We start from the raw sequence: 16,184 nt of genomic DNA, 5'->3' as shown, positions 1-16,184 counted from the left end.
ACCCCCATCTTTTGACCGTAAATTTGACAGTTCGTTGGCTTCACCTCAATGAATGGGATTAGTGGGCCGTGTCGACTCCACCAATTCCACCTCCATGGTCACCCCCACCCCCTTCTCACCCCCACAGGAGCGTTCAGGTGCCTGGTGGAGGGCGGCGGGGACATCGCGTTCGTCAAGCACACCACTGTCAAGGAGAACGTGGATGGTCGCCGCAAGGAGTTCTGGGCCAGGAACCAGCTGACAGCCGACTACCAGCTAGTGTGTCGCGATGGTGAGTCCTTGTATGCCACGTGTAGAGTTAATGTCCGTATTCCCACACTTTCGTCTCGCACAGCAACTAGACTCGGCCCTCGACATAGCGGATTAAAAGGGGGAAGGGTGGTCCGTTGCTTGAAAATACTTATATACGATAGATACTGGTATACAATAAAATTACTGTTAAGTCCATTGCTTGAAAATACTTATATACGATAGATACTGGTATACAATAAAATTACTGTTAAGTCCTTTGCTTGAAAATACTTATATACGATAGATACTGGTATACAATAAAATTACTGTTAAGTCCGTTGCTTGAAAATACTTATATACGATAGATACTGGTATACAATAAAATTACTGTTAAAAAAAACTTAAAATAATACCGACAAACCTAATACTAAACGTAGGTATATAGTTCTTTTATTGTGTATGTTGTCTGTACATTGTCTGTATAGGTGGTGTTCACAGCTCGTCCCGTTCAAGCTCTCGGTATTTGTCTGTTGAGATTTTGTGGTCCGTTAAATCAGGCTCCATTAAATCGAGGGTTGAGTGTATTTCCAAATGCCACAAAGGAGATTAGTTGGGTTCTCATGAGTGTTTTTAATGTTCATGCTGTGGAGGCCTTGTCACAGTAGCACAAGGCCCATAAAACTTGTGCTCAAGGACACACTGATGTTTCCTGTAGTGCCGGTAGACTCTCTTGGGGTCCTTTTTCTTACATGTATTTACATCCAAATTACGTGTACTCTATATAGACCACATCCAGATAATGTAAAAGAAAAAAACTTCACAACTACACTACGCGATAAATGATTACGTTAAGGAGTCGGAGTCGGGGATATTTTTACTGACTCCGACTCCGGGCAAAAGTACCCCACTCCACCGACACTCCACCGACACTCCACCGACTCTTGACTCCACATCCCTGGCTCTGAGTATGATAATCTGGCAACGGTGCTCCAGACTCCTTCACCCTGTTCACCCTCTTTCACCAGATCGTTTCTCCCCACACAGGCACAAGGGCTCCGGTGACAGACTACGAGGACTGCAACCTTGGCACGGTGCGGTCCAACGCGGTGGTGACGAGGGGCGGCGCACTGTACAACGTAACGGAGGTGCAAGCCTACACCAACCTCTTCTTGTATGCCCAGCAGCACTTCGGCCGCGACTCCGAGGATGAGTGGAAGTGAGTGGAATAGAGCGGGTTTTGGTGACAAGGGAAAGAGAGTCGGGGGCTAGGCTGAGGGTGATGTGGTGTGGTGAGGGAGGGAGGGAGGGATAGGGAGTGAGGAGAGTGATCATGCAAAGAAGGGATAGGGTTAGGGTATGGTAGAGATAGGGTTAGAATAAGGGCTGCGTAGGGGTAGGGCAGAGATTGGTTAGAGTAAGGTAGGGTTAGGGTTGGGTAGGGTTAGGTTAAGGTAAGGTACGGTAGAGATAGGGTTAGGATAAGGGTTGGGTAGAGATAGAGTTAAGGTAAGAGTAGGGTAAGATGGAGTACACAGCTTGCCTCTTTTTTTTTTTTTACAGTAAAGGAAGGAGCTCAAGGGAAAAAAAAAAGTCCACTATCCGCTGCCCCTGTAAAGAAAGCAAAATGATGGATGGAAGGGGATAGGGAGGGAAAAATGGAATAGGTGGAGGGGAGAGAGAAGAAAAGAAAAGAAAAGAGACGAGATGAGACGAGGGAAGGGAAGGGAAGGAGAGAGAGAGAATTGTGACTATGGAGCGGGGGTAGTTGGAGAGCAATATAGGGATTGTGGTGAGGGAGAAAGGGAAGAACAGAAAGAGAGAGAGAGACTAAGCTTGAGAGACTTTAATATACTTACTTCTTATTTATTTATTTCTATTTATTCAATTGTTATATTTTTTCAGCTTCAACATGTTCCACTCCCCCGAGCCATACGCTGACCTAATATTCCAGGTGAGTTGATCTGTTGTAGTTTAATATAATACCTAATCTATCGTCTACCTTGCCTAACCTAACATAGCTTAACCCAGTAGCAGCGGGGATCATGTTTCTTAATGGTCCCTCTAAGCGAGAAAAATGAGAAAAAATCATCGCTCACACAAACCATTTCACAATATATATCAAAGCATTTGTGATCAGTTTATGCATCATCTATTTTGGGGGTCTATATCATGGCACAAACTTGGCCCGTCGCTGCTACACGGTAAAGCCACAAATTTTGCCCGTCACTGCTACTGGGTTAACTTTTCCTGATGTAACCTTATCTCGACCTTATCCAAACTAACCCTAACCTCTACCTAGCCTAACATATCCTGACCTCTATCCTACCCAAACCTTGCCTAACCTAACATAGCTTAACTCTTCCTAATGTAACCTTATCTTGATCTTATCCAAACTTTGTGTAGTCTAACTTATCCCGATTTCTATCCTACCCAAATCTTGCCTAACCTAACATTGCTTAACTCTTCCTAATGTAACCTTATCTTGATCTTATCCAAACTTTGTGTAGTCTAACTTATCCCGATTTCTATCCTACCCAAACCTTGCCTAACCTAACATAGCTAAACTTTAACTAATGTAACCTAATCTCAGCCTTATCCAAACTAACCATAACCTCTACCTAGCCTAACCTATCCTGACCTCTGTCTTACCCAAACCTTTCCTATCCTAACATAGCTTAACTTTCCCTGATGTAACCTTATCTCGATCTTATCCAAACTAACCCTAACCTCTACTTTACCTACCTTACCCTGACCTATCCTACCCAAACATTGCCTAACCTAACTTAGCCTAACCTTTAACCTGTTCGCTGTGATTGGCACGGATTTGGCTTTCACTGGTAGCCTGGTAACATAAAATCCCATGTCCTTCTCTGCCTCTGTGGTGAATAGTTGAGTGTTTCCCATGTGGTATTGGTGTGCTGGATATCCCTTCACTGGTAGCCTGGTAACACACTCCCAGGTCTTTCTCTGCCTCTGTGGTGGATAGTGGAGTGTTTCCCATGTGGTATTGGTGTGCTGGATATCCCTTCACTGGTAGCCTGGTAACATACACTCCCAGGTCTGTCTCTGCCTCTGTGGTGAATAGTTGAGTGTTTCCCATGTGGTATTGGTGTGCTGGATATCCCTTCACTGGTAGCCTGGTTACATACACTCCCAGGTCTGTCTCTGCCTCTGTGGTGAATAGTTGAGTGTTTCCCATGTGGTATTGGTGTGCTGGATATCCCCTCCCAAGGTGCAGAACTTTACATTTTTCTTCATTGAATTGTAACAGCCACTTTTTGTTCCATTCCTGTAGCTTGGTGAGGTCTTCTTGTAGGAAATCCACAGTCTTGGGGTTAATATATCTTAACCTAAACTGACTTGATCTCTATCTTATCCTAATCTAACAGGATCTGTATTATCCAAACCATGTGTAACCTAACCTTTACCTTATCCTAATATATTCTGATCTCTGCCTTATCCAAACCTAAGCTAACCTCAGCCTTGGATCATTGTAATCACATGATCCATACCTTCTCTTGGCCTTGTCCTCCTCCTCCTCATCATCATCATTATTTATTCATGTGTTATCAAGGGGAGGGTTGGGTAAAGGAGAGAGAGAGAGAGAGAGAGAGAGAGAGAGAGAGAGAGAGAGAGAGAGAGAGAGAGAGAGAGAGAGAGAGAAGGGAAAGGTAGAAGGAATGAATGAATGAAAGGGAGAGGGTAAGAGAGAGAGAGAGAGAGAGAGAGAGAGAGAGAGAGAGAGAGAGAGAGAGACAGAGAGAGAGAGAAGGGGAGGGAGGGAGGAAAGAGGTTAAGGAAGGGCATTTACTGATAGGAGAAAAGGGAGGGAAGGGAAGAAATAAATGTCTAGCATGATTTAAGAGAGAGAGAGAGAGAGAGAGAGAGAGAGAGAGAGAGAGAGAGAGGGGGGTCACTCATTCATGTGTTTTCCGTACCCCCCTCCAGGATGCAACACAGCAGCTGGTTCCTCTTGACCTGGAGGAGCAACACTACCACCCTTACCTCGGTGAGAGAGAGAGAGAGAGAGAGAGAGAGAGAGAGAGAGAGAAATTTTGTCATTTTTCGTCAATATGCAAATATCTGTAAAGAAAAATCCTCTTTTTTAATCATATTTCCTGATGTTTAAATTTTTTCATATATTTATCTAGTTTTATTTTGTTACTATCATTATTATTATTATTATTATTATTATTATTATTATTATTATTATTTATACATATTTCCTATTTTTTTTATTTGTGTATGTAGTTGTTGAAATGACTAGATAATCTTTAATGATCTAATTTTGTAGAAGCAGTAGTAGTAGTAGTAGTAGTAGTAGTAGTAGAAGTAGAAGTAGAAGTACTAGCAGCAATTTCAGTACTATCACTACATTCACCAACATACCTTCTTTACAACTACCAAAACTACTACTACTACTACTACTACTACTAATGGTCACACCTACAAGCACACTGGCCACACTCCTTAACACCACCCTCTCAAACACCCACATCACCCCCACAGGCATGGAGTTCCTCAACGCCCGCTACGAGGTGGATTGCACGGCCGGCTCTCTGCCCCTGCTGGCCCCTCACCCCATGCTGCTGCTGCTCCTGGCCCTGCTTGGAGCACGCACCGCCCCCGGCCTGCTGTCCTTGGCGGCGTAAGATACTGAGGCCAACGGTTAGCTGTAAATATTAGGGAAACTGAGAGAATGGGTTGTGCTTCTTGGAGTACGAACACACACATATGCACAGTCTTACACACACACACACACACACACACACACACACACACACACACACACACACAGATGATTGCCTTTCAAAACACCGACAGTAGGTGAGTCTCGTGAAACTGTGCGTGTGTGTGTCTGTGTATTTATGCTGTTGTTACGTGCAGGAATGAGCTTCAGTCGTAGGATCTCACCTCTTGAGTCTCGATTGATCTAAATATACTTTCAATTTGCACGTATGTGTGTGTGAGTGCGGGGAGGGGGGGGGGGGGGGTCATGTTGGTGGGCACACTTCTATCCGTCCAGTTATCCATCCAAATGAAGAAGCAATGAAAGAGAAATACAGTCATCCCTCAAATAGTACGGTTTCCAATAGTTCAGTTTCGGTTTTATGTGGATTTTCATGGAAGATTTTTTTAGGATTTTAAAATTTCCCGACAAGCAGGAAATTTAAAAATCCTTAAAAGGTCTTCTGTGACAATCCGTATAAAACCAAAACCGAACTATTGGAAACCGTACTATTTGAGGGATGACTGTAATGTAATAAAATAGTAGTTGTAGAATTAAGATAAACAGAACAGCAGCAATACAAGTAAGGTCAGACACTGGTACACACACCTCCAGGAAACATTACCAACACAAAACAAACACTTATCGTTTTTTAACACTAACATTACGGAAGAATAACCAATAGCATAACATTACCCTATTATATTCTCAACCACTACACCAGTTACCATTTTTAACATTAACATTGCTCACAAATATCAGACATCATAAACACTTCAAAAGATGTTCTCAACCTCATTACACTGCACAAACTATATACATTAACAACATTACGTAAACAAAACATCTACACTAACAGCTGATATCAATGACATCAACACATTATAAACAGCTGATATGCTTCACACTCAACAACTACAATAACAATAACAACAACACTATCAACAAATATCACACTAGCAAACAACTTCCAACCTTGTATAGTATTACCGGACTAACCGTATTCCTGTGCCCCAGAGTCACCAAAACAACACATTCCTTCAACTGTCAAAAGCAATATTAACTTCACTACTTGCTCACCTTCCGTACTCTTTGTCTCCGCTCCTTATTCTTACTCTACCGTCGCTGTCTTAGTTTTCATATCCAAGTCTGCTCATCGAGAGGTATCATTTTTTTCCCTTGATGTCCTGTCGTGGACTCTATACAAATAATTACTGTGGCATCTCTTTTGGTATATTTATGAGAAAGTGAAGTTAGTTACGACCTTTCTCTCGCCTCATTGTGTGAAAGCGAATCAGGAAAGTGTGTTGTTCCTTAGCCTAAAGAAGTGACCTTGTGAGAATTGCTTTTAAAAGTTGCCAGCACAAGCTCCAGTTTGTTATAAGGACCATTGAAGTAATATTTAAGACTGCATCACATTCCTACTAACACATTCCTACTAATGATTCAGGAAAGTGTGTTGTTCCTTAGCCTAAAGAAGTGACCTTGTGAGAATTGCTTTTGATAGTTGCCGGAACGAGCTCCAGTTTTTTATAAGGACCATAGAAGTAATATTTAAGACACCCCATCACATTCCTACTAATGATTCAGGAAAGTGTGTTGTTCCTTAGCCAAAAGAAGTGACCTTGTGAGAATTGCTTTTAAAAGTTGCCGGAACGAGCTCCAGTTTGTTATAAGGACCATAGAAGTAATATTTAAGACACCCCATCACATTCCCGCTAACACATTCCTACTAATGATTCAGGAAAGTGTGTTGTGACCTTGTGAGAACTGCTTTTGACAGTTGCCGGAACGAGCTCCAGTTTGTTACAAGGACCATAGACGTAATATTTAAGACTGCATTACATTCCTACTAACCTATTACAGTAGTGTTAGTTTTACTCTTAACAGAAGGAAGGTTTTATGGGTACAGTAAGGGGAACTCTGATGAAATAGAGGACTCATACTGTAATTCCACTCATTTGTACCATACTGACAAACTTGGATTCCATTCCTACTAACTTATTGCAGTGGTGAATGTTTAGGGAAGGAATGCCTGGTGAAGTGAAGGAATAAGTTGTCACCAGGGAGACCCGTTGGACAAACCCATCACACCCTCCATTGTTTTTATGTTGGGAGAGTGTGTTGTACGAAGGCCCTTTTATACCAGGGCAGACTTGTTTTTATTCATCTCGACAATGCTGTAAGGTCACACTTTTATCACGAGGCAGAATCTGTTTTATTTCTATTATGTTTTATTCATTTATGTATATATGGTATGTATTTTATAAGTGTGTGCATCATAGCCTTTTGCTGTGAGTCTTCTCCGTCCAGTCTTTGAGCATTGAAATTACGTAACGTTACCATTTTTCAAGGCTCGGTTAACTCCTGTATTTTCTTGTCCACATTCCACGGCCTCCTATATATGGTATGTATTTTATAAGTGTGTGCACCATAACCTTTTGCTGTGAGTCTTCTCCGTCCAGTCTTTGAGCATTGAAATTATGTAACATTACCATTTTTCAAGGCTCGGTTAACTCCTGTATTTTCTTGTCCACATTCCACGGCCTCCTCCCACAAGTCCATTCCGTCCCGCTCCGTCCAGTGTGCGAACAACGTGTTATCTTAAGACATCCCAAATCGTAATCTTAAGAAGAGCCGAAAAATTGAATTGTTTTTTATCGGCAGTCTGAGACATTTTCCATGAATCTCTTCCGTCGATTTCCGTCCAATATATGAATTCTCAATAAATGTAATAATAAAACGAGATTTGACAGAGTAAACAAACCAGTTATTTTTTTATGTTCATCCTGTGACTGCTTTCATTAATATTGTTTCTTTTTTTCTCCAATGTTCTCAAGAAAAAGAATTGTAGAGTTTTCACAAGCAAACATCAATCATTGACTACTTTTTATCAACTTCCTCATTCCCTTTCTCTTCAGTAAATCAACTTTTTCATTCCCTTTCTCTTCAGTAATCAACTTCCTCATTCCCTTTCTCTTCAGTCAATCAACTTCCTCATTCCCTTTCTCTTCAGTAAATCAACTTCCTCATTCCCTTTCTCTTCAGTCAATCAACTTCCTCATTCCCTTTCTCTTCAGTAATCAACTTCCTCATTCCCTTTCTCTTCAGTCAATCAACTTCCTCATTCCCTTTCTCTTCAGTCAATCAACTTTTTCATTCCCTTTCTCTTCAGTCAATCAACTTCCTCATTCCCTTTCTCTTCAGTAAACAACTTCTTCATTCCCTTTCTCTTCAGTAATCAACTTCCTCATTCCCTTTCTCTTCAGTAATCAACTTCCTCATTCCCTTTCTCTTCAGTCAATCAACTTCTTCATTCCCTTTCTCTTCAGTAATCAACTTCCTCATTCCCTTTCTCTTCAGTAAACAACTTCCTCATTCCCTTTCTCTTCAGTAATCAACTTCCTCATTCCCTTTCTCTTCAGTAAATCAACTTTTTCATTCCCTTTCTCTTCAGTCAATCAACTTCCTCATTCCCTTTCTCTTCAGTAATCAACTTCCTCATTCCCTTTCTCTTCAGTAAATCAACTTTTTCATTCCCTTTCTCTTCAGTCAATCAACTTCCTCATTCCCTTTCTCTTCAGTAAACAACTTCTTCATTCCCTTTCTCTTCAGTAATCAACTTCCTCATTCCCTTTCTCTTCAGTAATCAACTTCCTCATTCCCTTTCTCTTCAGTCAATCAACTTCATCATTCCCTTCTTCAGTAATCAACTTCCTCATTCCTTTCTCTTCAGTAATCATCTTACTCATTCCCTTTCTCTTCAGTAATCAACTTCCTCATTCCCTTTCTCTTCAGTAATCAACTTCCTCATTCCCTTTCTCTTCAGTAAACAACTTCCTCATTCCCTTTCTCTTCAGTAATCAACTTCCTCATTCCCTTTCTCTTCAGTAAATCAACTTTTTCATTCCCTTTCTCTTCAGTAATCAACTTTTTCATTCTCTTTCTCTTCAGTAATCAACTTCCTCATTCCCTTTCTCTTCAGTAAATCAACTTTTTCATTCCCTTTCTCTTCAGTAATCAACTTTTTCATTCTCTTTCTCTTCAGTAATCAACTTCCTCATTCCCTTTCTCTTCAGTAATCAACTTCTTCATTCCCTTTCTCTTCAGTAATCAACTTCCTCATTCCCTTTCTCTTCAGTAATCAACTTCTTCATTCCCTTTCTCTTCAGTAATCAACTTCCTCATTCCCTTTCTCTTCAGTAATCAACTTCCTCATTCCCTTTCTCTTCAGTAATCAACTTCCTCATTCCCTTTCTCTTCAGTAATCAACTTCCTCATTCCCTTTCTCTTCAGTAATCAACTTTCTCATTCCCTTTCTCTTCAGTAAATCCACTTTTTCATTCCCTTTCTCTTCAGTCAATCAACTTCCTCATTCCCTTTCTCTTCAGTAATCAACTTCCTCATTCCCTTTCTCTTCAGTAAACAACTTCCTCATTCCCTTTCTCTTCAGTAATCAACTTCCTCATTCCCTTTCTCTTCAGTAATCAACTTCCTCATTCCCTTTCTCTTCAGTAATCAACTTCTTCATTCCCTTTCTCTTCAGTAATCAACTTCTTCATTCCCTTTCTCTTCAGTAATCAACTTCCTCATTCCCTTTCTCTTCAGTAATCAACTTCCTCATTCCCTTTCTCTTCAGTAATCAACTTCCTCATTCCCTTTCTCTTCAGTAATCAACTTCTTCATTCCCTTTCTCTTCAGTAATCAACTTCCTCATTCCCTTTCTCTTCAGTAATCAACTTCTTCATTCCCTTTCTCTTCAGTCAATCAACTTCCTCATTCCCTTTCTCTTCAGTAAATCAACTTCCTCATTCCCTTTCTCTTCAGTAATCAACTTCCTCATTCCCTTTCTCTTCAGTAAATCAACTTTCTCATTCCCTTTCTCTTCAGTAATCAACTTCCTCATTCCCTTTCTCTTCAGTAATCAACTTCCTCATTCCCTTTCTCTTCAGTAATCAACTTCCTCATTCCCTTTCTCTTCAGTAAATCAACTTCCTCATTCCCTTTCTCTTCAGTAATCAACTTCCTCATTCCCTTTCTCTTCAGTAATCAACTTCCTCATTCCCTTTCTCTTCAGTAAATCAACTTCTTCATTCCCTTTCTCTTCAGTAATCAACTTCCTCATTCCCTTTCTCTTCAGTAATCAACTTCCTCATTCCCTTTCTCTTCAGTAATCAACTTCCTCATTCCCTTTCTCTTCAGTAATCAACTTCCTCATTCCCTTTCTCTTCAGTAAATCAACTTCCTCATTCCCTTTCTCTTCAGTAATCAACTTCCTCATTCCCTTTCTCTTCAGTAATCAACTTCCTCATTCCCTTTCTCTTCAGTCAATCAACTTCTTCATTCCCTTTCTCTTCAGTAATCAACTTCCTCATTCCCTTTCTCTTCAGTAATCAACTTCCTCATTCCCTTTCTCTTCAGTAATCAACTTCCTCATTCCCTTTCTCTTCAGTAAATCAACTTCCTCATTCCCTTTCTCTTCACTCAATCAACCTTCTCATTCCCTTTCTCTTCAATCACCTTCCTCATTCCCTTTCTCTTCAATCAACTTCCTCATTCCCTTTCTCTTCAGTAATCAACTTCCTCATTCCCTTTCTCTTCAGTAAATCAACTTCCTCATTCCCTTTCTCTTCAGTCAATCAACTTTCTCATTCCCTTTCTCTTCAGTCATTCAGTAAATCAACTCTCTCATTCCCTTCTCTTCAGTCATTCAGTAAATCAACTCTCTCATTCCCTTTCTCTTCAGTCATTCAGTAAATCAACTCTCTCATTCCCTTTCTCTTCAGTCATTCAGTAAATCAACTCTCTCATTCCCTTTCTCTTCAGTCATTCAGTAAATCAACTCTCTCATTCCCTTTCTCCGGTAAATCAATCCTCAACGAATGTTATGTTAAGTGCTGATTCTCACAGGCAGCATGAACAGATGACTTTTTATATGCATTCCTAGACTTGTTTCATTATTATTATTATTATATATATATATTTTTTTCGGTGTAATAATTCTCAAAAAATCAAACTAATCTCTGAGAGGCATGATATTTGTAGTAACTTAAGACACAACTAAGTAATCGAGGTTGCAGCAGTAGCTAATTTTAATCTGTTAAGTGTTAGTTTCGTTAATATAAAACAAATTACTTTTAATTAACAACAAATGTATATATCTAAGGTTCATGTTTTAGGAAGAGGTAGATCTGCTTGTTCTCCAGATTATACATTTATCTTAGAATTTACGAAGTTGAAGTATGTAAGAGTACTAATTGTGAGGGTCAGTTGTATATCTTCACATTGTTTGCGTATGAATTGTTACGGGATCAATCTTATTATATATGGCTGACTGAGGATGAGTTTTAACCAGGGGTGTGGAGTCGGAGTTGGCGGAGTCGGTAAAACTATCCCCGACTCCGACTCCTTAACGTAATCATTTATCGTGTAATGTAATTGTGAAGTTTTTTTCTTTTACATTATCTGGATGTTGTCTATAAAGAGTACACGTAATTTGGATGTAAATACATGAAAGAAAAAGGACCTCAAAGGAGTCTACCGGCACTACAGAGAAAGAGAGAGAGAGAGAGAAACACATCTTAAAACTATAAAAAAAAAATAAATAAATAAATTGCAATAGAGGGGGAGGGGCATGGGGGCCGGAGTCGGAGCCAGATTCGCACCTTAAAAACTTCCCGGAGTCGGAGTCGTAAAATTTATCTCCGACTCCACACCCCTGGTTCTAACTGTATGAAGATGTAGTGGTGAGGGCTGGGGACGCTGTTGATATCCTTCTTGTATGATCAACATTATTATTATCTTCACTGAAATATTGTCATTCTTATTGCTGTTGAATTGACCAAATGCTTCACTCGTTAATCATATCTTCAGGAAATTTTGTGCAAGTCTTGGGTATTTTTTTTCATGTTTCACTATCCAGGAAATTATATCAGGGATTTTTCTTACCTGTATGGTCTGTTTAAAGGGGCTGTTACACTGGGCAAATTTTCCGTGGATCTTCAGTCAAACCACGATTTCCGCTGGCGTGGTTCTCATATTTCCATGGTTTTCTGACATGTCCACGATCTTCCAAAGCTACGGTAGAGTTCCTTGAAGGACGACGGCATTACTCACCATCATCATCAGCTGCAATAACAAGAAATAAATGAGAACCACGCTAGCAAAAATCGTGGTTTGACTGAAGATCCACGGAAAGTTTGCCCAGTGTAATGGCCCCTTAAGTTGAGAGAGTGAGGCTTAATCAGAATTCCACTGTTGAGAGAATCTGATACTCCATTGACAAATCAGCACCCCATCCCCCAAAACATCAGTCTGAACTCTTCAAGGCAGGAAATTATAATCCAAAGAAAATCAGGTGTCCAACATCTGAGTTGTCAAAATTATATATATAAAAAAATGGTATGAACTAGTGAACTTTTACTGTATTTCATATATTTCATTGTTTTATTTATGTATATAAGTATGTATAAATTACTTAAAAATTCCAGTGAAATGATGAATGGTTAGGTAAAAGGCTCGTACAGTACCAAATGTATGTGTTCTCAGTGCTCATCTCTGTCTCCGCCCTTGACCCAGTACCCCGTGACACACTATGTATTAATTACTCAAAAATTCTAGGGAAGAGTTAACGGCTGGTATTACAAGACACTTTGCCTTCTCACATCAGCTATATCTAAAGGTCAAAGGGGGGATCAATCAGGTTCTAATGATTGTTTTTTTATGCTCAGGGTACAGAGGAAGGATGAAACTACCACCAGGGTCATAAAACTACCTCTGGAAATGCCCACAACTCCTATGAAAGCTTTGTCAAATATGTGTTTCCTAGGTTCATGGTACAGAAGAAAGGTCACACTACCACCAGGGTCATAAAACTACCCCTGGAAATGCCCACAACTCCTATGAAAGCTTTGTCAAATATGTGTTCTTGGGCGGCGAAATGTCTCATAAAACGACCCTTAGTGAAACCAAATTGACAAGTCCATTTTGGTGTTGGCTCCCGCAGGTCCATTTCTCCCCTCTGCTCTGCCACACAGTCCCAACACCTATTTTTTCCTCTCATATGTCACCTTTACCTTACATATGAGAGGTAGGGATAAGTGTTCGGACTGTGTGGCAGAGTAGAAGGGAGGAAAGGACCCATGGGAGCCTACACCAGACCGCCCTCAACATATTTGGAAGACTATAGATCTGCTCTTTCTTCATATTATACGTCTTTTTTAGAATTTATGGAGTTGAATTTATGTAAGAGTACTAATTTTGAGGGTCAGTTCATTGTGTATTTTCACCCTGTTTTCATGTGGATTAGGCAAAGTTTGGGGCACATACTATACTAGCTGAGTGTGGCCCTGGTGTTCATCTCTGCCCCTGTAGCTTTTGGGAGGCAAGAACCCATTACCTTGAGACACAGCACACCACAGTTTACCTTCTCCAAGATCCTGTAGGGGCCAAGAACCCATTACCTTGAGACACAGCACACCACAGTTTACCTTCTCCAGGATCCTGTGGGGCCAAGAACCCATTACCTTGAGACACAGCACACCACAGTTTACCTTCTCCAGGATCCTGTGAGGCCAAGAACCCATTACCTTGAGACACAGCACACCACAGTTTACCTTCTCCAGGATCCTGTGGGGGGCAAGAACCCATTACCTTGAGACACAGCACACCACAGTTTACCTTCTCCAGGATCCTGTGGGGGACGAGAACCCATTACCTTGAGACACAGCACACCACAGTTTACCTTCTCCAGGATCCTGTGGTGGACGAGAACCCATTACCTTGAGACACAGCACACCACAGTTTACCTTCTCCAGGATCCTGTGGGGGACGAGAACCCATTACCTTGAGACACAGCACACCACAGTTTACCTTCTCCAGGGTCCTTTGGGGGCAAGAACCCATTACCTTGAGACACAGGGCGGGGGACGAGAACCCATTACCTTGAGACACAGGGCACCATAGTTTTCCTTCTCCAGGTTCCCATTACCTTGAGACACAGGACACCACAGTTTACCTTCCCTAGGTGTCCCCAGGTACCCAATTATCGACCAGCCCACAAGGGAAGGCAAGCAACTGGGCTAGATTTGTAACCAAGCTGAGAAAATTCACTTATTCAGGCTGTGTATTTGTACTTTGAAATTTAAGTATAAAATGATACATGTGTTTTGTATCATTTAGTGGTATACAAGTGTCTTAACAGTGCAATCCATACACTATACAATGACCAGCTGTGTGGATGAAGCTGTGAGTTATCCAGAGCCGGGCAGCGCACACACACACACACACCAAGTCACCAGTTTGTGTTTTGGGTGCCGTGATGGGATTGTATTAACCCAGTAGCTCCGTGGATCATGTTTCTTAAAGGTCCCTCTTAGCGAGTAAAATGGGAAAATATCATCACTCACGCAAACCATCTCATAGTATATATCAACGAATTTATGATTAGTTTATGCATCTGTTTTTGGTGGGTTAGGCTTTATCATGGCAAAAATTTGGCCTGTCGCTGGTACACGGTAAAGCCGCAAATTTGGCTCATCGCTGCTACCGGGTTAAGTTTATGGTCTTGAATTACCCGGTAGTGTATCTGTATGTATTTTATAAGTGTTACCATATTATCGTACTCAAAACATCGCATTTATAAGTTCCAGGGCCCAAAACTCTTCCACCCACACAGATAACGAGATTCTAGTTAACCCGGTAGCTGCGTGGATCATGTTTCTTAAAGGCCCCTCTAAGCGAATTAATGAGAAAAAATCACCGCTCTCGCACACCACTTCATAATATATATATCAACGCATTTGTGATGAGTTTATGCATCATCTATTTTTGGTGGGTTAGGCTTTATCATGGCAAAAATTTGGCCTGTCGCTGGTACATGGTAAAGCCGCAAATTTGGCTCATCGCTGCTACCGGGTTAAGTTTATGGTCTTGAATTACCCGGTAGTGTATCTGTATGTATTTTATAAGTGTTACCATATTATCGTACTCAAAACATCACATTTATAAGTTCCAGGGCCCAAAACTCTCCTACCCACATAGATAACGAGATTCCAGTTAAAGTTATCGTTAAAAGCGTAACTTATCGGTGTTTGTTTGCGATAGCTGTGACTCAGAAACCAGAAAATACAACGTGCGATAATTTGGTAACGCTGGTGCACCATAACCCCTCTCTGTGAGTCTCCTCCATCCAGCTTGTGAATGTTCAAAGCAGATGATGTTAAGAACGTTTTTCAAGGCTCAGTTAGCTCTTGTATTTTGTCATCTAAATTTCATTGCCCCGGGTTCGATTCCCGGGCGGAGTGGAAAAATTTGGGTGACTTCTCCGATACCCTACGCCCCTGTCCACCTAGCAGTGAATGGGTACCAGGTATTGATGTTGATAATGATTTTTTATTGACTACCAGAAATATCCTTAAAAATCTTCCAATGGCTAACTTAAACCGTGTAGCAGCGACGGGCCAAATTTGTGGCTTTACCATGTAGCAGTGACAGGCCAAATTTGTGGCTTTACTGTGTAGCAGTGACGGGCCAAATTTGTGGCTTTACCGTGTAGCAGTGACGGGCCAAATTTGTGGCTTTACCATGTAGCAGCAAAGGGCCAAATTTGTACCATGATATAAACCCCCAAAAATAGATGATGCATAAACTGATCACAAATGCTTTGATATATATTATGAAATGGTTCGTGTGAGTAATGATTTTTTCTCATTTTTCTCACTTAGACAGACCATTAAGAAACATGATCCCCGCAGCTACTGGGTTAAAGATCACCAATTATTAACTCCTTGATAACCAGATTAATAATGTTTTTCTATTGAGTACCAGAAATATCCATAACTAATTGAAATCTTCCAGTGGGTAAAAGCTTTTAACTTTAACTCCCTGATAACCTAAAATATCCTTAACTAATGATATTCTTTCATGGCATAGAGAACATGGTAATAGTGATGCCTTGGTCTGTGTGTGTCTGTGTGAGTGTGTTGGCTCCTGTGACGTGATCCGAACTCTGTGGATCTGAGGGCGTGCGAGCTGCTGGAAAAGTGCTTAACCTCTATTTTTGGAATAAAGTGATTATACTGAGGGTGTGTTGTGCTTACCCAGAGAGAGAGAGAGAGAGAGGGGGGGGAGGGGGGGTAGACATTTTTCATTTCACCTTTCAATCCCATCAACTGTTAGCTTTTTTTTATTTTTTTTTATTTTTTACATATACCAACACAATCAT

General features: G+C 40.8%; 1 protein-coding gene and 1 long non-coding RNA gene across 16 annotated transcripts in view; one reads left to right on the top strand and one right to left on the bottom strand.

Moving 5' to 3' along the window:
- The window catches only part of LOC126984701 (melanotransferrin-like), a 32,047-nt gene extending 26,940 nt beyond the window's left edge, over nucleotides 1-5,107 (top strand). The window contains exons 13-17 of the mRNA XM_050838597.1: nucleotides 128-271; nucleotides 1,276-1,447; nucleotides 2,134-2,182; nucleotides 4,180-4,240; nucleotides 4,741-5,107. Of these exons, the coding sequence (XP_050694554.1) occupies nucleotides 128-271; nucleotides 1,276-1,447; nucleotides 2,134-2,182; nucleotides 4,180-4,240; nucleotides 4,741-4,883 (569 nt within the window). The 3' untranslated portion in view covers nucleotides 4,884-5,107. The remainder of the gene's footprint in view (nucleotides 1-127; nucleotides 272-1,275; nucleotides 1,448-2,133; nucleotides 2,183-4,179; nucleotides 4,241-4,740) is intronic.
- A 137-nt stretch (nucleotides 5,108-5,244) lies between these two features.
- LOC126984703 (uncharacterized) lies at nucleotides 5,245-16,036 on the bottom strand. Of its 15 annotated transcripts, none has more exons than XR_007737480.1 (4): nucleotides 13,450-16,036; nucleotides 10,481-13,385; nucleotides 6,585-8,268; nucleotides 5,245-6,444 (listed from the first exon to the last, which is right to left on the bottom strand). It is a non-coding gene; the product is annotated as an uncharacterized LOC126984703 (long non-coding RNA). The 15 variants fall into 15 exon arrangements; XR_007737481.1 differs by having other exon boundaries at nucleotides 10,481-13,703; nucleotides 13,832-16,036; XR_007737476.1 differs by having other exon boundaries at nucleotides 10,481-13,804; nucleotides 13,868-16,036.
- Between the last annotated feature and the right edge of the window lie 148 nt (nucleotides 16,037-16,184).

The sequence above is a fragment of the Eriocheir sinensis genome, chromosome 57 (genome assembly GCF_024679095.1).
Source record: "Eriocheir sinensis breed Jianghai 21 chromosome 57, ASM2467909v1, whole genome shotgun sequence".
Classification (NCBI taxonomy): domain Eukaryota; kingdom Metazoa; phylum Arthropoda; class Malacostraca; order Decapoda; family Varunidae; genus Eriocheir; species Eriocheir sinensis.
This window is presented reverse-complemented; position numbering and strand designations above follow the sequence as displayed.